Source organism: Periplaneta americana, chromosome 6, assembly GCF_040183065.1.
Source record: "Periplaneta americana isolate PAMFEO1 chromosome 6, P.americana_PAMFEO1_priV1, whole genome shotgun sequence".
NCBI lineage: Eukaryota > Metazoa > Arthropoda > Insecta > Blattodea > Blattidae > Periplaneta > Periplaneta americana.
In genome coordinates this window covers 175803722-175828782 of record NC_091122.1, presented here as the reverse complement: position 1 = coordinate 175828782, position 25061 = coordinate 175803722, and the positions used below count along the sequence as shown (strand labels likewise).

Below are 25061 nucleotides of genomic sequence, written 5' to 3'. Positions count from 1 at the left end.
AGAAAAATAGTAGTTTTCAGTGAAATGTCAATTTTTCAACATAATTTTCCTATTTTCCAAAATCCATCTGTCGTCAGTTTTGGGAACTAACTAATTGCATTTCAGAATAAAACAAAACACACACTACAGTAAACAATATTACACGAAGGCCATGATCTGCAAGAATGCTGACATATTTAGAGCTCAAATTAAATTGGTTATTAAAAACTTAACTTACTAAAAATAATTTACAGGTTCGATTCTGTGGTGTGTAATTTTCTGGGTACAGCTGTGTATAGGATATTAAAAACTACAAAACTTGAGGTGGTTTGATGACATTATTACCATTAGAAATGAAATATTATTGTAGTTGATGCCATGATGTGACTATTTTTAATTAATTATACATATTAATGCTATATTGATGATATGAATGTGAAACGTTTTGGGGTTATATAAGTAGATGTAGAGAATAACTTAAATTAGATTTTGATTTCTATATTTTACTGAGTGGCGGCTATTTAGTATATATAGTATATGTTACTGAAAGCTATAAAACTTACGTAAGATAATAATATTATTAAAAATCAAATATTTTTACAGTTATTAATCAAGTGGGTTTGGGTCTTTTTCATATATTTAATGGCGGTGTAGTGTAGGTATTTATATGCGTTGTTCTCTTCAGTATTGGCTCGAGAGAGAGTATCTTTCATTATTATGGAAGCAAATAACTTTCCGAATGTCTGGTATTCTTCATTGAAAATAAATCTGAAAAATGTTTATTTGAACGTCTAATGAACTTAGTTTGCAGCATTTGCTGCATAAGCCATTAGTTAAGATATATTAGTCGTATGTGGAGACTAAGAGAAAGTCGGAAAATAGGAAAGATTGGAGAGTGTTAGATTTTCAGTGAATAACTTTGGGCAGAAAATTATGAATGAATGAATCCCAAGTTCTGCAGTAATCCACCGCAAGATTTAGTTGTAAATACTGAATGAAAACAAGTGAATGAACACCACCTACATGTTTCCATAGCAACATTACTCTCGCTACATAAATCAAATACAATTTCTGCAGAGAGTCGCCTATTTTTAAAAAGTGTGTTATTTACGCAGAGTTGTACTACATTTTCCACTCACAACATATCAATAAGTCAAACGCAGGTTGATTGTAACTCAGAAGCTGAAGTATTTATTAGAATACAGGATTCAGAAAGCTTGGGTCGAGAATGGCAGCTTACAAACAGACAACAGTTATAAATTCGTATCACTTTTAAATGCTGACTTTCCTCAACAAAACCATACCACACACAAGGTGGAGCTAAATGTACGGTACATTTACATAATACAACGCTGCATAGCAACGGCGGCTTTGGAATTGTTTGTATATTCCAGGAGGTTTGCCGTTTCATTTGCAATGAATCAATGGTCCGTACAAATACGCATTCAGGTTGTGGAAGCTTTCATTCTTTTAGTGCAGGGATGAGACGATATTAGCTCCCAATCACGGTAGAAGAGCTCGACCTTGATCACGGGCGCATAGCGCATCCACTGTAACGTACACAACAGGGATGTACATGCACATGCAGCGAATAAAGGCAGCAATTATTACAATAACTTGCCTTACTAAATTTCTGGCTATGTAATAGGGCTAATTATTCAGTTATTTAATATACATGTACATATATAAACAAATCGCAATGGGAAGGGTGTTTTAGGAACAAAAAGAGAAATAGGAAAAGTTAATTGTATGTACACCATTTTCTTGTTAAAAGCAATTATTTATTATGTAAATACTTCACTTCATTGGTTAGGAGAAACTAATAGGGTCTACCTGCTCGACGTGTGTGATCTCTAAGTACTTTTGAGTCTCTGTTGAAAAAATAATAACGACAATATTGATTTAAATAGAGTATATTGATTGTATGACTGTGAAAATGTAGTCCTTACTCTCCAGTCGTGATTATGTAATGAGTTTTCTTAGAGTGATTCGTGAGATGCACGTAACACAGAAAAGCAATTGATTAAATTAAGATATTGAGAGCCATCGTAATTTTTGGGGTCAATCATTTAAGGGGATATGTATTACTTTTAAAACTCCCACACTTTTCAGCCAAAAATTTGTGGAATTTAAACTATATAAACAGATCTATAATAATATCTGTACAAAATTTGGTGCAATTAGGTCTAATAGTTTTGAAATTATATTTTTAATTATATTTTATATAGACGTTACTAAAAAAAGCTCCTTGCAGGAAAGTTTTCAAAATGTTTAGTTCATATTTGTTCAAAATCTTGAAAATAGTTATTGGAATAAAAGCGAATTGGCTTTTTGAGTTTAGTAATAGTATAAGTTAAAGTGCAATCAAAGATAAAATATTATTTCTAAATTAAAAAAACACGTAGTCTAATAAAAGTAAATATCCAGAAACAAGCAACAAATAAAACATCAATAATACATTTAAAATAAAGAAATAAAAGGAATGTAGATACAATCTACTGACCCAAATGTAAATTAATTTATCTTCGATGTCAATTCCGAAATCAATTTATTTCTCTCTTTTCCTGAATAATGCCTATATTTTTTTTAATGTTGCGTCTCATAATGCCGTTTTATGTTGCTTTTTTTTGCAAATGATATTTTTTTACACAACAAACACTGGACTTCATCACCATGTTCGAAGCATAAATATTGTATCTTCCACTCTTCCTTGAAACTTTATTGTATGAGCGCTTTTGTTCCGTCATTGATGCGCTGTGTTCTAAGATCTGTACATCCTTCAGCAATGTTTACAGGTAAAAGACCTCCGCGCGCGCGCAGCGGGCAGAAAATAGCTCTCGCCCGCAAATATTAGTCACCATCGCAAGACTGCTTTAGGCCCGATTGTATAAACCATTTAATCTTAGATCAGAGGTTAAATTGATCCTCGTTCTAGCTGAACTTGGAATTTTGTGTTGTATAAAGTCTAATCTGAGATTAATTTGTCTCAAACTAAAGTCAACTTTGACTGAAGAAATTTCTCCGATTAAGTTGGATGATCCAAGTTCAGTTATTTCTTTTCTGTTTGAAATATACGCGTGGCAGATTGTGCAAATAAAATATCCATTATTATTAATATTAATAGATATGGTAGTTACACATATGTATATATATTTTTTTTCAAATTCTTGCCTTAATACAAAAACAATCTTATATTTTATAAGGCTCTATCGTGTTCAGCAGAATCAAATAACATAACCTATAATTATATTATGTTTATAACAACCATTAATTATTAATGGATATGATAGGTACATTCATAAATTTTCAATTTGTCGTTTTATAAAGCTTTATTATGTTTAGCAGTATCAAACATCATAACACGATAACAATTTGGAGAACAGTCAACCTTCTTCTTATTGTCCGCCATTATTTACATCGCACAAAAAAAAAACCAGTGTCTCCAACAGAGTGTACGGAAAGTCGCCAAAAAGTAGTTGGAAAGTCGCTAGATTTCTCATTATCAACAAAGAAAGATTAAATTGTATCACTATGGGGTGCTAAAAAGTTCGCTAAATCCCTATTTAAGCAATACAAAAGTTAAAAGAAATAATTGTTATTGAAAAAGAGTTAAAGTCACTAGATTGGCAACACTGAACAAACTTGTACAACACGATCCGCGCATCACATATTTCACCTGTTTATGCGATGTTGCCAAATTCTTTTCACGTGAACTTAGATTGCATTTGAACCAAGGTAATTTGATCGCAGAAAAGTTTTATACAATAGAAAAAGTGTCTGAACTCGGTTCACTTTTCGATCTTCGATCAAAGTTGATCTTTAGTCAGGGAGTTTTATACAATTGGGCCTTAGTGTAATCGCAGTTCAGTGTTTCTTTCGCCAAGGACATCGTGATCATCGTGACAGACGGGCAATTGTGCGATGAGTACAGTCTTGGAGGGAATATGGAAAAGTGGGAAACACGAAATCGTCGGGTAGGCCAAGGACGCCTGAGAATGTCAATCCTGTTGAGCAGAAATGCAGTGAATTCCACAGGGTTCAGTCCGGTGACATTCGCTGACAATGCAAATCAGATGGCGATCGCTTCACCGATATTGAAAACAGATTTGAAATGCCATCCTTATAAGTTCCAAATTGTTCATGAGTTACGCCCAATTGACCAGCAGATGAGAATAGCATCCTGTGTACAACTTCAAGAAATTATTGCTGAGAACAACAAAATTCTGCCTAATTTGCTTATGTCGGTTGAAGCATATTTCCATTTAACCGGATTTGTCAACAATCAAAACTTCCAGTATTGGTCAGACACCAACCCTCCATTGCACAGTCACATTTGGAATTATATGCCCTTACTTTTTCGAGGATCTCCAGGACACATTCCTGGTACCTGAATTAAAAGAATAGGACATCTCGACACATGGTTCCAGCAAGATGGAGTCACTGTCCACACAGCCAATATCAGCAGGAACAGATTGGGACAGCTGTTTCCGGGCAGACTCATTTCTCGCTTTGGTGACATCCAATGGCCCTCCAGATCCCCGGACTTATCAATTCCAGATTTCTTTCTTTGAGGAGATAGCCTGTTGGTGATTTTTTCACGATTATTTGGGGCGTTCTAATTTGTTGTGTTTGATTCATTGGTATATTTTCTGTTTGAGTTGATGTGTTACCTTCTGTTGCCAAAATTTCTTGATCCATTGCAGTTGTGAGAGGATAAAATTTGTTTTTGTAGTTGTATATCATGGTGTACGAATGTTATATTTGTTTTAGAAGAATACTAAGCTAGTTGGATTTGAGTTGAGTTTTGGTTTCTTATTTGCATCTGGTTGCAAACTATTTCGATCTCTTTGTGTATATATTTTGGCATTTTTCATTGTTGTTACTCAAGGTTGTTTCATAATATATTTAAGTTGAATGTTTTCATGTATTATGAAATTTTCAGATTTATCTGATCTCTTTTCGTCTAGCTTAGAGCTACTTTACTGTCTTCAAAATGAGTTCAAATTTGAAGATTTTATAGTAAAAAAAATACCTAATATTGCATTGAATTCGATATCATTTTCATTGTTTCCATTATTAAAATCCATCTCCTCTGAAGAGGTTATATGATAGCACAGTCTAGCATATACAGTCACGAAGCTTGAGTTGTGAGGGTGCTAGAAACAATAGACTGTGCCGGTATTATTTCGCATTGTCTGTAATGAGGCGATATTAGCGATCCTAGTGGCTAGCAACTACCTATGGATGCATATTTACTACGTATTGAGCTTCGTGACTATATATATACTAGACTGTGACGATAGTTTATTTGTGGGAGTGCTTTAGCCATTTAATTGTTCTGTTACTAATATAATTATAATAGCAACAATCACACAAAACTATTCAACACTTTAAAGACAAGAGAACACTTTATATTTTATGAAATAACTGTACGAAGCAAAATCAAATGAACCTCCCTTATGATGGCCTTCGGAATCTCTATTCGTGCTTAAAACTTGTGTTATTTTGTAACGTGAACAAGAAAATATTGAATTTACCTATTAACTTTTAGAAGGTTTCGTCGAGAATATTGCTGGAATTTTGATCAATTTGTCAGATACTTCTCTCAACTAAAACTCTTGTGCGGAAGTAAGTTTCAAAATTGAATTCGTAATGCTCTGTTGTAGCATTCATTTCGCCCTTAAGAAATATATAAAAAAAATTAAATGAAGTTTAGTTGTAATAATAACAACATGGATAACATTTATTTCTTGTTTTTAATACAGGACTGCATTCATTTGTTTACAAAACAAAAGAACAGAATGTCAACAATAGACATGACCTACATAGTTTATGCCTTGAGGATTAAAGTCGCTTCGTGATGATGACAAATACAGAAACAAATGCCGGTAGCTCCCATTTAAAATTGAATATATTGGAGAAAAGAAAATTAATCTTTTTATTCTGATACATATTAAGTGATTTCAGCTGTGTGTATCTTTTGAATACTATTTCAGCTATAAAGGATAATGTATGCCACTTTTGTGACACTTTTTATATACCTTTTTTAAGCTCCTCATATTTTATTAAATTTTGTACCACTTCTTGTTCGTAGGGACATTTCATTTCTAGACTTCTGCATTATATTCTAAGATTTTCTTGTGACTATTCATATATCTAAGATACTTACAATAAAGCCCGCTTTTGCTACACGCAATTCAATACGCGTGCCATCCTCTAGCATTCTACCAAATGATATATTGGATGTTTTTCCGATATTTCATCTACAGTATTTCAGATTTTATGAGTATGAATTCACAGAAATGACAACATTGTGGACAGATATACAGGAAGATGAATGTGCACTGAAATTAATAAAATGTAGGTAGCTTGTAAAATGGACTGGCAAAAAAAACCGAAGTCCAGCTATAAGGGCTGTGTTGTCATGACGTTTACAATTTTAATTAATTCACTTTCATTCTGTACATTTTCAGTTCGATTTATCGTCCATGTTGTTCTGATCTAGTGCTTGAACAACGCTGAATTGTGGCTCCTGTTAAAACGCATACTACAAATAATATTCCTACTGTTGGGTCAGAAAATTCAGTACAAACTTCACCCATTGCAAGGATGACTTCTGAACTCAATTCAATTTTGATTAACATTTACGCAATATGTAGAATAGGACAGTAAGTGTAAGATAATGAAAACAAGGTAAACAATGAGAAAAAGAGAATACAAGAGGAACAAGGGGAATACAAGGAGAACAAGGGGAATGCAAGCAGAATAAGCGGAATGCAAGGAAAACAAGAGAAATAGAATGAGAATAAGAGAAATACAAAGAGAACAAGGGGATTGCAAGGAGAACAAGGGGAATGCGAGGAGAACAAGGGGAATGCGAGGAGAACAAGGGGAATGCAAGGAGAATAAGGGGAATAGAATTAGAACAAGAGGAATACAAAGAGAATAAGAGGAATGCAAGGAGAACAAGGAGAATGCAAGGAGAACAAGGGGAATACAAAGAGAACAAGGGGAATGCAAGGAGAACAAGGGGAATACAAAGAGAACAAAGGGAATGCAAGGAGAACAAGGATAATACAAAGCGAACAAAGAAGACAAAAGAAGAATACAAGCAGAACAAGGGAAAGACAAGAAGAGTAAGGGGTATACAATAAGAATCGGAGTAATAAAATGAGAATAAGTGTAAGACAATGAAAACAAGGTAAACACAATGTGGAAAAGGGAATACAAGGGGAATGCAAGGAGAACAAGGAGAATGCAAGGAGAACAAGGGGAATGCAAGGAGAACAAGGGGAATGCAAGGAGAACAAGGGGAACGCAAGGAGAACAAGGGGGATGCAAGGAGAACAAGGGGAATGCAAGGAGAACAAGGGGAATGGAAGGAGAACAAGGAGAACATGGGGAACGCAAGGAGAACAAGGGGAATGCAAGGAGAACAAGGGGAATGCAAGGAGAACAAGGGGAATGGAAGGAGAACAAGGAGAACATGGGGAATGCAAGGAGAACAAGGGGAATGCAAGGAGAACAAGGGGAATGCAAGGAGAACAAAGGGAATGCAAGGAGAACAAGGGGAATGCAAGGAGAACAAGGGGAATGCAAGGAGAACAAGGGGAATGCAAGGAGAACAAGGGGAATGCAAGGAGAACAAGGGGAATGCAAGGAGAACAAGGAGAATGGAAGGAGAACAAGGAGAATGCAAGGGGAACATGGGGAATGCAAGGAGAACAAGGGGAATGGAAGGAGAATAAGGAGAATGCAAGGAGAATATGGGGAATGCAAGGAGAACAAGGGGAATGCAAGGAGAACAAGGGGAATGCAAGGAGAACAAGGGGAATGCAAGGAGAACAAGGGGAATGCAAGGAGAACAAGGAGAATGCTAGGAGAACAAGGAGAATGCAAGGAGAACAAGGGGAATGCAAGGAGAACAAGGGGAATGCAAGGAGAACAAGGAGAATGCAAGTAGAACAAGGGGAATGCAAGGAGAACAAGGGGAATGCAAGGAGAACAAGGGGAATACAAGGAGAACAAGGGGAATGCATGGAGAACAAGGGGAATGCATGGAGAACAAGGGGAATGCAAGGAGAACAAGGGGAATGCAAGGAGAACAAGGGGAATGCAAGGAGAAAAGGAGAATGCAAGGAGAACAAGGGGAATGCAGGAAGAACAAGGGGAATGCAAGGAGAACAAGGGGAATGCAAGGAGAACAAGGGGAATGCAAGGAGAACAAGGGGAATGCAAGGAGAACAAGGGGAATGCAAGGAGAACAAGGGGAATACAAGGAGAACAAGAGGAATGCAAGGAAAACAAGAGGAATAGAATGAGAACAAGGGAAATGCAAGGAGAACAAGGGGAATACAAGGAGAACAAGGGGAATGCAAAGAGAATAAAAAATATATTTATTAAGGAATGTAGTTGAAAGAGCATGATATTGTAAACATGAGTTTCAGCAATAAAATAAAAGAGAGATAACATGAAAAAGTTAACAAGTTTATGAGTTATGAGGGAAACGCTTCATCACTGCACAGTAAACTGCCACCATTTTGAATTTTGAAAAAGAAATTATATATATATATATATATATATATATAAATAATTATTTTTAATCGTAAAAATATGTTTTTTCATATAGCAGAAGGACAGAGTTTTATAATAATAATAATAATAATAATAATAATAATAATAATAATAATAATAATAATCCGTGGCGCTACATCCCGTGAAGGGCCTAGACCGATCGGCCGACTGCTGGCCTCACGCCCACATGCCGAAGCAGAGGTGGACGATCATCCAACCAGAATGGAGGTATCGTGTGGTTAGCACGATGATCCCCCCCCCCTAGTCTTTATAGCTGGCATTCGCAACTGGATTTCGCTACCTATCGTAGCTCCCCATTTGCATCACGATGCTGGGTGGGCACCGGTCCCATACACTGGCCGAAATTTCATGAGAAAATTTCTTCCTCCAAGAGGACTCGAACCAGCGCGCATTCCGTAACGCGAGTCCACAGTGTTTTATATAGATACCAATTTTCATTGTTATACAAGATACAGTAATGGAGAAAAAAAACTGTTGGATATTTCCAAAAATTTTACTGCTGTAAGCTGTACCTAACCCCTTAAATAAGGCTTGCCAAGGATTCCATGTTCGGTAAATGTCTAGAAACATAAATAGTGATCCGTAACAAGGCTGAACTGAATGACCTAATACTAAACGACACTACTGATGTCACATTCTCCATTCTATATACGTAAGAATTTTGCCCTAGAGCCGTGACTTGCTTTCTTTGATATATACTTCTACTTTTTTCAGGAACTTCAAAGATGAGTGATTCTCAGCTTATATCCCCCTAAATCCCATCCTGCCCGGCATCAAGGGATAACATCTGGGCTCTACATTTCATCCGTCCCAAGTCTGAAAGACGGGTATTATGGGTCTTACGACTATTAGACTTAATGCGACAAGTTTAATGTGTTGGCAGCACTTCGACGTTTCTTGGTGCTCACCGTATTCTGACTCTCTAGGGTATTCGCACCGCGTACACCAACTTACAAACCCCGCCTCCTCGAAAATACAACCAGAAATGAGATTAAAATAATTTTCCCCCATGAGACGACCCAGAAAGTTTTCTAGCTGGAACGGTAGCACTTTTAGTTACAGATGAGTTCGATTCCAGTTCAAGTGGAATTACATTTCCCTCTCTAAGCGACTGCACATGTACCTCTTGCCCTATGTTACAGCCTTCTTTATTTAAAATGTTTTTAACGATTCTCTATCAACTATACGGTTATCTAGCGGTGAGAAAAGTTTCGTGATTCGCCAAATTATTACATGACATTCACCTTACATTTGAGGAAAACCTGAAAAAATTGACAGATGTATAACTTTACTATATACATATTTTATGTAGCATTACGTGTTCTCCTAGTATTCCCCTTATTCTCCTCGTCTCCCTTTTGTTCTCCATTTAATCCCCTCCTTGTCCTTTTCCTGTTCCCTTGTATTCCTTTTATTCTACTTGTTTTACCCTAGTATTTCCCTTGTTCTCCTTGTATTTTCCTTGTTATTCTTGTATTCACCTTGTTCTTCATGTATTCACATTGTTGTACTTGTATTCCCCTTATTTTCATTGTATTCACCTTATTCTCCTTGTCTCTGCCTTATTCCCATTGTATTACCATTGTTCTCTTTGTATTCTCCTTGTTATTACTGTATTCTCTTTGTTTTGTTTGTAGTCCCTTTGTTTTTTTATTCTTATTCCCATAGCAGTCCCTTGTTCTCCATGTCTTCCCCTTGTTCTCCTTCTGTTCTCTTTTTATTACCCCTATTCGCATTGTATTCCCCATTGTTTTCCTGATCTTCTTTACTTCTCCTTGTATTCCCCTTGTTCCTCCTGTATTTCCTTTTTCTCATTGCATTCCTCTTATTATCAGTATATTGTCCTTTTCCTTCTTGTTTTCATTATCATACCCTTATTGTCCTGTATTCCCCTCATTCTTCCTGTATTCCCCTTGCTCTCCTTGTCCTCCCCTTTTTCTGCTTGTATTCTCCTTTAGTATTCTTTGTTCCCGTAATATTAACCTTGTCCTCCTTCCATTCCCCTTGTTCTCCCTGCATTCCCCTTGTTCTCCCTGCATTCCCCTTGTTCTCCTTGTATTCCCCTTGTTCTCCTTGTATTTTCCTTGTCATCCTTGTATATTCCTCTTCTCCTTGTGTTTTTATTGTTCTTCTTGTATTTCCCTTACTCACATTGTATTCCCCTTGTTCATCTTGTATTCCCCTTGGTCTCCTTGCATTTCTCTTGTTCTCCTTTATTCCCTTCATTATTTTTGAAAAAAAAAATTGCTCTCCTTGCCTTCCCTTTGTTCTGCTTCTATTCTCCTTGTACTGTAGTCGCTACTTTTCTATTCTCCTTGTTCTTTTGTATTCCCCTCGTTCTCCTTGTATACCTCTTCTTCACCTTGTATTCTCTCTTGTTGAACTTTCATCATCCTTGTTCAGTTTTCATTCTTCTTGTTCAGCTTGTATACCCCTTGTTCTTGTATTCCCCTTGTTCTCCTTGTATTTCCCTCGTTCTCCTTCTATGCCTCTTGTTCACCTTGTATTCCTCCTCCTTCAACTTTTATTCTCCCTTGTTCAGTTTTCATTCTCCTTGTTGAGCTTGTATACCCCTTGTTCTTGTATTCCCCTTGTTCTCTTGTATTTCCCCCGTTCTCCTTCTATGCCTCTTGTTCACCTTGTATTCCTCCTCCTTCAACTTATATTTCCCTTCTTCTCTTTGTATTCCCCTTGTTCTCCTTGTATTTCCCTTATTCTGCTTATATTTCCCTTCTTCTCTTTGTATTCCCCTTGTTCTCCTTTTATTTCCCTTATTCTGCTTATATTTCCCTTCTCTTTGTATTCCCCTTGTTCTCCTTGTATTCCCCTTGTTCTCCTTGTCTTCTCTTTTCTCTTATTGTCTTCCTATTATTTCCCTTATGTTCCCCTTGTTCATCTTGTATTCCCCTTGTCCTCGTATTCCACTTGTTCTCCTTGTATTCCCCTTCTTCTCTTTGCATTCAACTGTTGAGCTTGTTACTGGAACCAATGTTCGCGATTTCAAATCTCGATAGATTCTTACAACATTAAAGAACAGTAACGTGACAACCTCCGGAAGATGAGCAAAGTTGGAGGAATAGTTTCGTAGATTTACGGCACGAAAAGAACGCTGTCTTTGAATGGAAGGGTTGCAGGCAAAAGTTACAAGACCATTCGTCGTCCATATTAAAGTTCAACTCTGTAAGTAGCAGAATGGACACCTTTGCGTCCTTAGTAATTCATTCCATTTCTAATGACTCTTCCACCACCACCACCACCACCACCACCACCTCCTTTGTCCTGTACCATTATGGCGTGGCTTTTGTGTGAAGTAGTGCAAGGCCATACTTCAAGATAAGACAGAATCTCAAACAAGACAGAAACCCTCACTCTCACAGGAGAACGATAAATTCATATTTCCCTACAAGGAACAGAAGAGCGCCTCACATATCACACTAAAATGTTACTTAACGTAATGACAGTTTTAATAATGAACAGTATAGTCTCCTTCAGCTATTATGAGTATAACATGAAATTATCTAATTATCTTAATGCTCTACAATCATCATAAGATAACGCTTAGTTTTCTACACAAATGTAATTTGTTAATTGCTGCTGTATTTCTTGACATGAAGTGCCCTGACTGAGCCAGGCGTGGGACAAAACCAAGCCTACGTCATGACTGTTAATCCCGTGCGATGTGTTTAATCTGTGATTGTGTTCGTGACGACATCATTCCAAGAAAACTTGCAGTAACAGCATCTATGTTTATCCCAGCCGTTTAAATGTATAGTGTCATAAATACAAAATATATCTTCTATTTTGTATGGTTTTTTACTTGTTTATTTAACAACGCTGTATCAATTACAACGATTAATTAAAATGTCTCAGTGAAACGTACAGCAAAGTCCGTACAGGCCAGTTTCTGTCTGGTGTTTTTCCAATTCACTGTGGGCTAAAGCAAGGAGATGCACTATCACCTTTACTTTTTAACTTCGCTCTAGAATATGCAATTAGGAAAGTCCAGGATAACAGAGAGGGTTTGGAATTGAAAGGGTTACATCAGCTGCTTGTTTACGCGGATGACGTGAATATGATAGGAGGAAATCCACGAACTATTATGAAAAACACGGGAATTTTATTTGAACCAAGTAAAGGGATAGGTTTGGAAGTAAATACCCAAAAGACAAAGTATATGATTATGTCTCGTGACCAGAACATAGTACTAAATGGAAATATGAAAATTTAGAATTTATCCTTTGAAAAGATGGACAAATTCAAATTTCTTGGAGCAACAGTAACAAATATAAATGACACTCGGGAGGAAATTAAACGCAGAATAAATATGGGAAATGCCTGTTATTATTCGGTTGAGAATCTTTTGTCATCCAGTCTGCTCTCAAAACAAACTCAAAGTTAGAATTTACAAAACAGTTATATTACCGGTTGTTGTGTATGGCTGTGAAACTTGGACCCTCACTTTGAGAGAGGAACAGAGGTTAAGGGTGTTTGGGAATAAGGTGCTTAGGAGAATATTTGGGGCGATGAGGGATGAAGTTACAGGAGAATGGAGAAAGTTACACAACACAGAACTGCACGCATTTTATTCTTCGCCTGACATAATTAGGAACATTAAATCCAGACGTTTGAGATGGACATGTAGCACGTATAGGCGAATCCAGAAATGCATATAGAGTGTTAGTTCTGAGCCCGAAGGGAAAAATATTTTGAGGAGGCCAAGACGTGGGTGGTAGGATAACAGTAAAATGGATTTGAGGGAGATGGGATATGATGGTAGGGATGGATTAATCTTGCTCAGGATAGAGAACGATAGCGGGCTTATGTGAGAGTGGCAATGAACCTGCAGGTTCTCTAAAAGCCATTTTTAAGTAAGTATTAATTACTAGATTATTTAGCGTAGATGGAATTTATCATAGCGAGGTGGTATTTGACGAGATGAGGCCGAGGATTCGTCATAGATTACCTGACATTTGCCTAACGGCTGGGGAAAACCTCGGAAAAAATCCAACTAGATAATCAGCCCAAGGAGGAATCGAATCCGCACCCGAGCACAACTCCGGGTCGACTTGCAAGCGCCTTAGCCAACTGAGCTACGTCGGTGGCTTTTTGTATGTTACGTATTTCTATTCGTTCTATCAGGATATTGCAGTATGTTCAACAGTTCTATTGGATATTGATTCGTACTTTCTTGGCACTAAAATATCAGTCTGGAAGTTTAAAATTGCTTACAAGTACTTATCTAGATTCTGTTCTTAAAGGTTAATGCATATCAAACTTAAAACATTCACGAAGCCGTCTACTGTTTCTTTATAATGGCTCCATTATCAGTTAAGAAAGTATTGCGGGTTATCTACTTCAAAAACAATTTTTAATATTCTATAAGCCAGCGTTTCGTTATGAACTTTCATGCATTTTAACCCAACTTCGCTATATACGAGTATAAGACATGCTTCCTATTAATTCATAGATAAACTTCATTACTACGGAAACTATGAAATATAGAGGGTTGCCTAATTAGAAAAAAAAAACATTTATATTACGAAAACTTTATAAAAGCAACTTTTTCAATAGAAACTTCATGAATTGGAACGTAATATTAATCAATATATTTATATTACCCCATGCCGTACCCGTGGGCTTTGGAATGGAAGTACGAAATGGGTGCTGGTTCGAGTCCTAAACGGGAAGAAAATTTTTTCTTTAAAATTGCAAATAAAATATATTTTGCATTGAAAATTTAGAGCAATATTATTCCAAGGAGTTCGCAAAACTATACTGTAACAGTAACTAAGTAGGTAACAATAAATGCACTGTAATGGGTCTATTTCAGTAGTTTTATGTTATGAAGAATGGTTTCCGTAGCAACAAGTTTCAGTGTGGGAATTCTAACTTTCAAGGCCTGACAACAATAGCTGTAAAAAAAAAAAAACACGATCGTGTAAAAAAAACATTATTTTGAGTTATGTACAGTAGTGGTAAAAAAAAACCGGACCGGCCCTTGTAGCTGATTTCAGAGCCTTGTTCACTCAGAGCACGATTGACTGGTAACTAAGACTTTCGTGGTTCGAATCCTGCCTGGAAAGGTAAATGTTTTTTTGTTCCTTATTCAAATTTATTCCCAATACTTTTCGATTGCTGGTAAAAATTCATGTTCTGGGCATAATAAGGTAATTAAGTAGTAAAATATCGCTGCAATCGAAAAGTATTGGGAATAAATTTGAATAAGGAACAAAAAAAAAAAAAAAAAGGTTTCTTTCCCAGGCAGAATTCGAAAAGTCTTGGTTGCCAGTCTACTATCGTGCTCTGAGTGAACAAGGCTCTGAAATCAGCTACAAGGGTCGGTCCGGTTTTTTTTTTTGCCACTATTGTACGGTACTTCAGGAAATATTTACAAATATCCCAATGAAAACTAATGTAGGCCTATTATAACAAAACTTTACACAATAAGTGAACAGTTAAGCTATTTGCCTAGTGAGGAACTATAGTTCTATAAATCATGGAATAAAAGAAGAGTGTTTTCATAGGGATAAATATTACATTTTTTGACCAAAATATAAGCTTAATATAAATGAAGTAAAAATTAGTACGTATCGAGAACGAATTTGTGTTGTAACAGCTTAAATATATATTACCGTGGATTACTACAGCTGGTCGATTAATTAACTTATTCATAAACTTTGTTACTATGGCAACTGTAAAACATTATTAATATTTCATCTGAGTAACTGAAAACCATTGCAGAATCAAAAGACCAGATGAGAAATAATTGTCCACACCTGTGGAGTAACGGTCAGCGCGTCTGGCTGCGAAACCAGGAGGCCCGGGTTCGAATCCCGGTCGGGGCAAGTTACCTGGTTGAGGTTTTTCCCGGGGTTTTCCCTCAACCCAATACGCGCAAATGCTGGGTAACTTTCGGTGCTGGACCCCGGACTCATTTCACCGGCATTATCACCTTCATATCATTCAGACGCTAAATAACTTAGATGTTGATACAGCTTCGTAAAATAACCCAATAAAATAAAAAGAAATAATTTCTCGTCTGTGAAGAAAATCAACTTCTTCAATATTTCGAAATTACTTCTAGTTTTAATGCTGAAGAATCTGTAACTATGTCCCAGAAGCTGTAAAAACTAAATTTCCAACAAAAGATTTGCGGGGAGGGGAAATGAGCTAAAAAATTTTATTCTTCACTACAACTCAATCGCTGTAACAACATAACCCTCACAAAATGGTGTTTATTTATGTAACTTTCCACATTTATCTCCATGTAAAATTTTTGTTTCTAATAAGGGTACAAAGAATTGTAACGTTGTTTTATATAGCCCTAATGAAATTAAGCTGTCCTATAATATTAGACTTCATTTTAAATTTCAAACGCATGATCAGAAAACAAAATTTTCATTTTGATCACCTTCGCCTAAAATTCTAAAATGTTGCAAATGGTGTCCATATTTTGAGTATTTCTATCTATTCCAACTTTGTTAAAATTAGATTCCAAATACATAATCAGGAACGGATGGCAGTTCCACAATAGATACATGGCCATTCCGAAATCGACTTTGCACCGATCACGTTTTAACATTTCTTCCTATTTTCCATTACATTCCTATGCACTTAGATTTAACCTTCACTTATTATCAATGCAAATTGCCTTCATAATGTTGGTTGTCGTGACAATATTGATTCCGTATATAATTTCATTCATTTTTTTTTTTTTTTTAGTATTAACTACCTCAGTCGATTTCGCAACAGCCATAATTAATTACAGTCCAGCGCCGTAGCGTCGTGGTTTAAGAACTTTAATGCATCTTGCCTGAACTTGCGTTACGGAATGGGCGCTGGTTCGAGTCCTCATTGGGAAGAAATTTATTTTAGTTGGTTATTTAACGACGCTGTATCAACTACGAGGTTATTTAGCGTCGATGAGATTGGTGATAGCGAGATGGTATTTGGCGAGATGAGGCCGCGCCATAGATTACCTGGCATTCACTTTACGGTTGGGGAAAACCTCGGAAAAAACCCAACCAGGTAATCAGCCCAACCGGGGATCGAACCCGCGCCCGAGCGCAACTTCAGACCGTTAAGCAAACGCCTTAAGCGACTGACCCACGCCGGTGGCTTAGAGAAGAAAAGTTCTCATTAAATTTCGGCCAGTGTATGAGATCGGTACCTACCCAGGATCATGATGCATTTGGGGGAGCTATGACAGGTAGCGAAATCCGGATTCGAAAACCAGCTATAACAGCGGAGGGAATCATCTTGTTGACCACAGGTTACCATGGTAGTGTTTGGATGATAGTTCACCTCTTCTGAGGCATGTGAACGTGAGACCGACAGTCGGCTGGTCACACTTGACCCTTCATGGGCTGTCGCACCACGGATTATTATTATTATTATTATTATTATTATTATTATTATTATTATTATTATTAGCTACAGGTTTGGCTAACATTACCTGTAACTTTCGGCATTTCGACATACCGCTAAATTTCATTACTAGTATTCAGAATACCGACACTAGACCTAATATTTGGTTCTGAATTCTATACCGGCATATTTTATTGACGAAAATGTTTGCACAGTATGTTACAGTAATATTTGAAATCAAGAGTACCAAAAGTTCGGTTAAAGTTACACAACACCTTCCTTAACAAAGTTAATTCAATTTATGATACGAAAAAAAAGAAGAAAACTTAAATTTCTATTGTATGATAAGCCCATTATATCAACTTTAGTATGCAGGCAAAAAATTAAATTTCACGTTTTTTTTTTCTTTTATTCCTGGTAAAGTTACAAACCTAATCATTTTATTGTTGGTATAGTGGAGGGACTAAGAGGGATGAAATTACAGGAGAATGGAGAAAGTTACACAACGCAGAACTGCACGCATTGTTTTCTTCACCTGACATAATTAGGAACATTAAATCCAGACGTTCGAGATGGACAGGGCATGTAGCACGTATGGGCGAATCCAGAAATGCATATAGAGTGTTAGTTGGGACGCCGGAAAGATAAGACCTTTGGGGAGACCGAGATGTAGATGGGAAGATAATATTAAAATGGATTTGAGGGAAGTGGGATATGATGATAGGGACTGGATTAATCTTGTTCAGGATAGCCGTTGTTTTAGTCGGTTATTTATCGATGCTGTATCAAATACACGCTGTGAGATGACCTAGCGTCTATGAATCGGTGATAGTATGATAGTATTTGGCTAGATGAATCCGAGAATTCGCCATAGGGTTACCTGACATTCCGAAAAGCTCGGAAAATCTAATCAGATAACATTGATATGCAACCATTTTGCTTAAGAGAAACATTTTAGGCCTATATTTTATAGTCCCCCACTATGGGTAATCACATTTAACCCACATTTAGTTTCGTTTCATCACGTTCAATTTTTGACAAACACAAGGTTTTCCAAATTCCTGAAAATATCTATTTATTGAAATCATCTACTATGTATCATTACATAATTACTTAAATTGTTAAGTTAAGGATGGTAATTTATACATAATTGATTATACAATTAAATTTATAAACGAAGTCGGCTATCTCTGAATTTCTTGCCTTCTTTTTTTTCGTAAAAATGTTGCTAGGAAACAAGAAAAAAATATAGGTTACTTCATTTCTGCATTTATTTGTACGGCTTTTCTTTGTAGCTTGGAATGTATGTTTCTTTTGTGAAAAGAAAGTTTCTTAAGATGCGAAGGTACCGGCAAAGAAAAAAAAGGATAAACTCCAGAACATGGATTGCACCCTTTCCCTCTTACTTCAAAATTCTAACCTTATGCACATAAAATAAATTATTGGCATTGAAAAGTGCCTTTTCGTAAATATAATGATGCGCATTCGACAGTTTTATCTTCCTGCTTTGTTACTAAGTACATGTGATTTAATTTATTTTCAATCAGTGATTTGGATGCAGAAAAAAAAAAGAGCTTCGTTTGACTTTTTTCAATTGTTCGTATAAATTTCGTCGCTTTTCGTTTTTATTAAAAATGTTACAGAAAAATCTGACGTGATACAGAAAATTTGAATACAGAATAGGATTTAGGACACTTGCATTAACTATGAATAGTCAGTTGTACATAAACTTAACTAAGTTAGATCATCGCGTTAAAGTTCTTTATAAAAAATGCACTTCGCCTATTTTGACACTTTCAGTTTTTCTTTTGATATCAGAAAAATCTGAAATCCAGCAAATATAAATACAGATTCGGATTCAGGGCACATCAATTAACTAAACTCAATCATGTTAGCTAGATTATCGGGTTAATATATTAAAAAATATAATATATTGAATTCCGCCAATTTTGACTTTTTTTTTTTCGTTTTTATTTTAAAATTTTCAGAAGGACCTCAAGTGATACAGAAAATCAAAATACTGATTCGGTTTCAAGATACTTCTATTAACTAAGAACAATATGTAAGTTTAGATTATCGAGTTAACGATGGACATGCAAAAGGGCCTAAGTCATTACTTTTATGATACAAGATTTTAATTTTATATTTCTTCATTAAACCCGTTTCCTAAAAGAGATCCTAAAGCCAATAATGACGTCAAAAATCATGAAATAGCCGAAACATGTCACTTTTCTGATTTACAGCAGTTGTTTAAATCTTTGAAAATTCCTCCTGTAAATTTTTTATAGTGACAAGCCCTTTTGCCCGTCCACCAGAATGAACTTCGCCAATTTTGAGTTTTTTAGTTTCTATTTAAACAATTTCAGAAGAACCTGACGTGATACAGTAAATATAAATACACTACACATTCTGATTCAGATCTCTTCAATTAACTAAGAACAGTCATGTAAGTTAGATTATCGCGTTAAAATACAGTCTACATAAAAAATGTAATATGATCTTCACCAATTTTGACGTTTTTTCGTTTTTATTTTAAAAATTTGAGAAGAACCTAACGTAATACAGAAAATCTAAATACATATTCCGATTCAAAGCACTTGGATTAACTAAGAACAGACATGTAAGTTTATCGCGTTAATAATATATCTCCGAAAGGCATGCAAAAGGGCTTAAGTCATTAATTTTATGATCTAAGATTTTAATTTTATATTTCTTCATTAAACCCATTTTCTAAAAGAGATCCTAAAACCAATGACTTCAACAAAAAAGAAAATCATGAAATAGCCGAAACATCTCACTTTTCTGATTTACAGCACCTGTTCAAATCTTTGAAAATGTCGACCTGGTTGGAGAGTTGGTATAGCGCTGGCCTTCTCGCCCAAGGTTGCGGGTTCGATCCCGGGCCAGGTCGATGGCATTTAAGTGTGCTTAAATGCGACAGGCTCATGTCAGTAGATTTACTGGCATGTAAAAGAACTCCTGCGGGACAAAATTCCGGCACACCGGCGACGCTGATATAACCTCTGCAGTTACGAGCGTCGTTAAATAAAAAAAATTAATAAAGGAATTCTTTGAAAATTCCTCCTGTAAATTTTTTATAGGGTGACTTAAGCCCTTTTGCCCGTCCACCAGAATGAACTTCGCTACTTTTTGACCTTTTTTAGCTTGTATTTTAAAAAATTTCAGAAGAACCTTACGTGATACAGAAAATCTTCTGATTCAGATCACTTCAATTAACTAAGAAAAGTCATGTAAGTTAGATTATCGCGTTAAAATACAGTCTACATAAACAATTTATTACGATCTTCGCCAATTTTGACTTTTTTTTCGTTTTTATTCTAAAAATTTGAGAAGAACCTGACATGATATAGAAAATCTGAATACAGATTCTGATTCAGAGCACTTCGATTAGGTCAAAGCAGGCATTTTTGCTCATGAAACAGAAAATTGTTTCCCATAATGTGAAAGAACGTTTTAGCGGTCGGTTCCCGTCGCCCACTCTCGATAGTATGCGCAAATGTTTTAAAACGCATACCAGTTCAATCACCCAGCCAGGATTCGAACACACGCCGGAGGAAAACCTCTAGTTTTTAACACATAACAATCGTCTCACGTTCTAGTATGAAGACACTATTCCTAACAGATATCTCAGTTTTAATGCCTATTTGATAACTTCAACTCAATACGTCACAAAAATACCTGATACGTTGGCACTACACATAAGTTTAGATATACAGGGACATCATTTCATTTTTACTTCAATTTTTATTGTACCTGAGTTTTTGAATGTACTTCATTCCCACCCCTTCTACTAATGAAGTTCAACCGTCCTGCACACAGACCAAAGACCGCATATACAGTCATAGTAGCCTTACGGTCATAGTAAACAGTACGTTCCAAAAACATGTTTGCGTTTTCCAGTGACGAAAGATCTTTCAATATTGAATCATTTTCGCACAGGTACTGTCGTCCATTTGCCTACGTCGTATCCCGGTTTCCCCCACCTGCTTTTATTCGCCAGCTAGTGGCTGGGTTGTCGTCTTAGCTCTTTTCTGAGAACATTAATTTCTGTTAGGAATTGGACGTCTACGTAATATTATACAACTGTTTAAAATAACTTAAATAAAAGGGTCTCGTTAAGTAATTAACTGTCACGTGTTTTCCTCCCTTTCTACGACATAACCACTTGGACGGACAGTAGATAATATGTCTGAGTAATTTTATCTTTTCGGATCGGGCAGAAGTGAAGATTGAATTTACAGTACGTAAGGTACTCTTTTATAGAGTAGGTACAGAATTATTTAAACATGAGTTACTAGTTACGAAGGACGAAACTGGTAATTGGAATTAGGTACAATAGTCTATAGTGCGATGATATGCACATTAGAACTGAAGCCTGTATCGAAATGAACGATCACCATTTTAAAAAAATGTGTTTAAATATCCATATTATGATTATTTTTCAATTTGACTTTATTCTCTATATTCTACGCTAATGTGCTGTAGACACTATAATATACACTGCATAATGAATACGTCCACATGGACAGCTCAGTTCGTGAGTAAAAACACTCATTGTTAATAATGTACTGTATTTTGATTAAACAAAAACCTAACGAAAATTATCAAACTCAAAAGCGCGATATTTTTTAGTTTACGTAAATGGATGAAGTACTTTTCTTCCCTCCTATACCTAGTAAAGTGATTTGTTTGTATATTACGCCAGTATCATCGAACTCCAGTCGTGGAAGGGGGTAGCAAACGGCGTTGATACAAAGGTATAGCCAGGGTAATATCAAAAATGTTAGTAAAAATAAAATTATGTCCCTGTATTTGTTATGTAAGTAAACCCTTATTCATAATTGCGTTATCCTACCTCTAGTTTGTCGAGGATATTTCTGCAGTCGTGGGCTGGAACATTATCAGCGATTCCTACCACTACCCCTTCATATCCACCGTTGTAGAAGATGATGGGTCCCGCATTGACGAGACCCCATTCCTGCAGAACCGTACACAACAGTGCAGCGACTACCACGCTGAAACGGGCCATCCTTCCGTCAACACTATCCGTTGCTAAGACGATCACCAAGCAGTTCTCCAGTCACTATAGCGACGGATTAAAACAAACCTTCAGTCTGTAGCGTACACAAAATTAACTTGTAATTTAAAGTTAACTCGTCACAGTTTAACTATTTTGAAGATAACTCGTCAAAGTTTAAATATTTTGAAATTCACTCGTCACAAAGTTTAAATATTTTGAAGTTAACTCGTCACAGTTTAACTATTTTGAAGTTCATTTGTCAATGTTTCAAACAACTATGTAAAGTTTATTTATAAATTGCCTTGATGTAGTTGAATTATACACAGGAAATCACTAGTGATGGTCCTTGCTTATTGCCATGGTAACGAGCATAATGACATTTGTTGCCATGACTACGATGCTAATAACAGTGCAGTTACAAAAAAAAATTAGAGTGATTTTGTCAGCAGCACTAACATTACACATGAAAGTAAGTAACCACACTTCGAGATTGTTAAATCACCACTGGGGGAGTCATTATATAAGCGTTCAAAACTAGACAATCTTGCGTCGAAATTTCATTCCACACCAGCGTTGAAACTGATACCACTCTTACAGAATTTAAAATATTTAAAAAAAATTGATAAAAGTATTGTTACAAAAAACTTGGTGACGGTTCACTGAACTTTTAAAAAAACATTTAAAATCCAAGGTTTGCTTCCTTTTCTGTTAAGTTGTAACACCTCACACTTTCATTGTGTAATAGATCACAAAAACAAAACACTGTCTTGTGTTAACAGCACCGGGTGAGAGACCTCTGCGAGCACACGCAAAACAAGTGAGGAACGGCCAGCAAGTGGACCTCCTGGATTCAACACGTCCGCTCTTCGTGGGCTGCGCGCGGACACTGACTGGAGTTCTCTCGACCCGCACTCTCTCGCGGACGACACGCTCCACGGCGCAGCCAGTATGGTTCAGACTCCCCCACCCGCAACCGACAACTACCGCTCCGAACTATAACGATGCCCCAACTTACTACAACCGTAACTTCGTTTATCCATTTATACATGTATTCACTCTCTTATTTACTCAATTTGACTAGCTGGGAACTGTACAACTTTCACAAGTGCATTATTATTTTTCTTTCAGTCGCTTCATTTCCTTTCCCAACCATTTAGGGTTTACACTTACATACTTACAAATGGCTTTTTAGAGAACCCTAAGATTCATTGCCACCCTCACATAGGCTGCAATTACTTGCTTACAAACATTACTTACTTACAAATGGCTTTCAAGGAACCCGAAGGTTCATTGCCGGCCTCACATAAGCCCGCCATCGGTCCCTATCCTGTGCAAGATTAATCCAGTCTCTATCATGATATCCCACCTCCCTCAAATCCATTTTAATATTATCCTCCCATCTACGTCTCGGCCTCCCCAAAGGTCTTTTTCCCTCCGGTCTCCCAACTAACACTCTATATGCATTTCTGGATTCGCTCATACGTGCTACATGCCCTGGCCATCTCAAACGTATGGATTTAATGTTCCTAATTATGTCAGGTGAAGAATACAATGCGTGCAGTTCTGTGTTGTGTAACTTTCTCCGTTCTCCTGTAACTTCATCCCGCTTAGCCCCAAATATTTTCCTAAGCACCTTATTCTCAAATACCCTTAACCTATGTTCCTCTCTCAAAGTGAGAGTCCAAGTTTCACAACCATACAGAAGAACCGGTAATATAACTGTTTTATAAATTCTAACTTTCAGATTTTTGGACAGCAGACTGGATGATAAGAGCTTCTCAACCGAATAATAACACGCATTTCCCATATTTATTCTGCGTTTAATTTCCTCCCGAGTGTCATTTATATTTGTTACTGTTGCTCCAAGATATTTGAATTTTTCCACCCCTTCGAAAGATAAATCTCCAATTTTTATATTTCCATTTCGTACAAAATTCTGGTCACGAGACATAATCATATACTTTGTCTTTTCGGGAATTTACTTCCAAACCGATCGCTTTACTTGCTTCAAGTAAAATTTCCGTGTTTTCCCTAATCGTTTGTGGATTTTCTCCTAACATATTCACGTCATCCGCATAGACAAGAAGCTGATGTAAACCCTGCCTGTTATTACACTATCAAACATCTTTGACAAAGAATATGATAAATAGGGCTAGGATTTTGATGACCTATAAATCATGAAAAAATGTCCTAAAACAATGCATTTTTTAACTAAAAACCTTTCAAAAGTGCCCTTAAAATGCCCTAAAATTGAACTTACATAATTGGCCTAGTAGGAATATTAATATTTAGACTAGTAATTAAATTAAATTCTAGTACCTACATTCATAGTTTATGCAATTTTACATAATTTTTCTAAGTAGTACACTTTAATTAATTATTTTACCTGATATAGTTCCATGTAGTCCACCACAAGGCCACTCTTATCCGGAATTAGCAGGTATAGAGGAGTCTATATTGAAGGGGTGGGTGGACTGATCCATTACGTGGGGGTGTACTTACGTTAAAATGACAATACTTGTGTAGAAAAACGATTAAAATAATATACAAAATAATCGATATAAACTGAAAAAATATGTAGAGAAAATATCAAAGGAAATAAATAATATTTTACATTAATAATGGGGATTTATGGTCAAAATTAAATGAAAATACCCCAGAAATGCTCTTATGAGTTGTAAGAGGTAAAAAATGCAAAAAATGCCCTAACAAATATGTTTTAAAACACTCAGTTTATCACATAACATATAAATACAGGGACATCATTTTATTTTTACTTCAATTTTTATTGTACCTGAGTTTTTGAATGTACTTCACTCCCACCCCTTCTACTAACGAAGTTCAACCGTCTTCCACACAGATCTAAGACCGCATATACAGTCATAGTAGCCACAGTACGTTCCAAAAATATGTTCGCGTTTTCCAGTGACGAAAGAGCTTTCAATATTGAATTATTTTCGCACAGGTACTGTCATCCATTTGCCTACGTCGTATCTCGGTTAACCCCATCAGCTTTTATTTGCCAGCTAGTGGCTGGGCTGTCGTCGTAGCTCATTTGTGAGAACATTAATTTCTGTTA

General features: G+C 36.3%; 1 protein-coding gene across 1 annotated transcript in view; it reads right to left on the bottom strand.

Annotated features, from left to right (window-relative positions):
• The window catches only part of LOC138702063 (calcium-activated chloride channel regulator 1-like), a 300024-nt gene extending 277101 nt beyond the window's left edge, over positions 1-22923 (bottom strand). Inside the window, exon 1 of the mRNA XM_069829597.1 lies at positions 21818-22923. Coding sequence (XP_069685698.1) covers positions 21818-21991 — 174 coding nt within the window. The 5' untranslated portion in view covers positions 21992-22923. The remainder of the gene's footprint in view (positions 1-21817) is intronic.
• Between the last annotated feature and the right edge of the window lie 2138 nt (positions 22924-25061).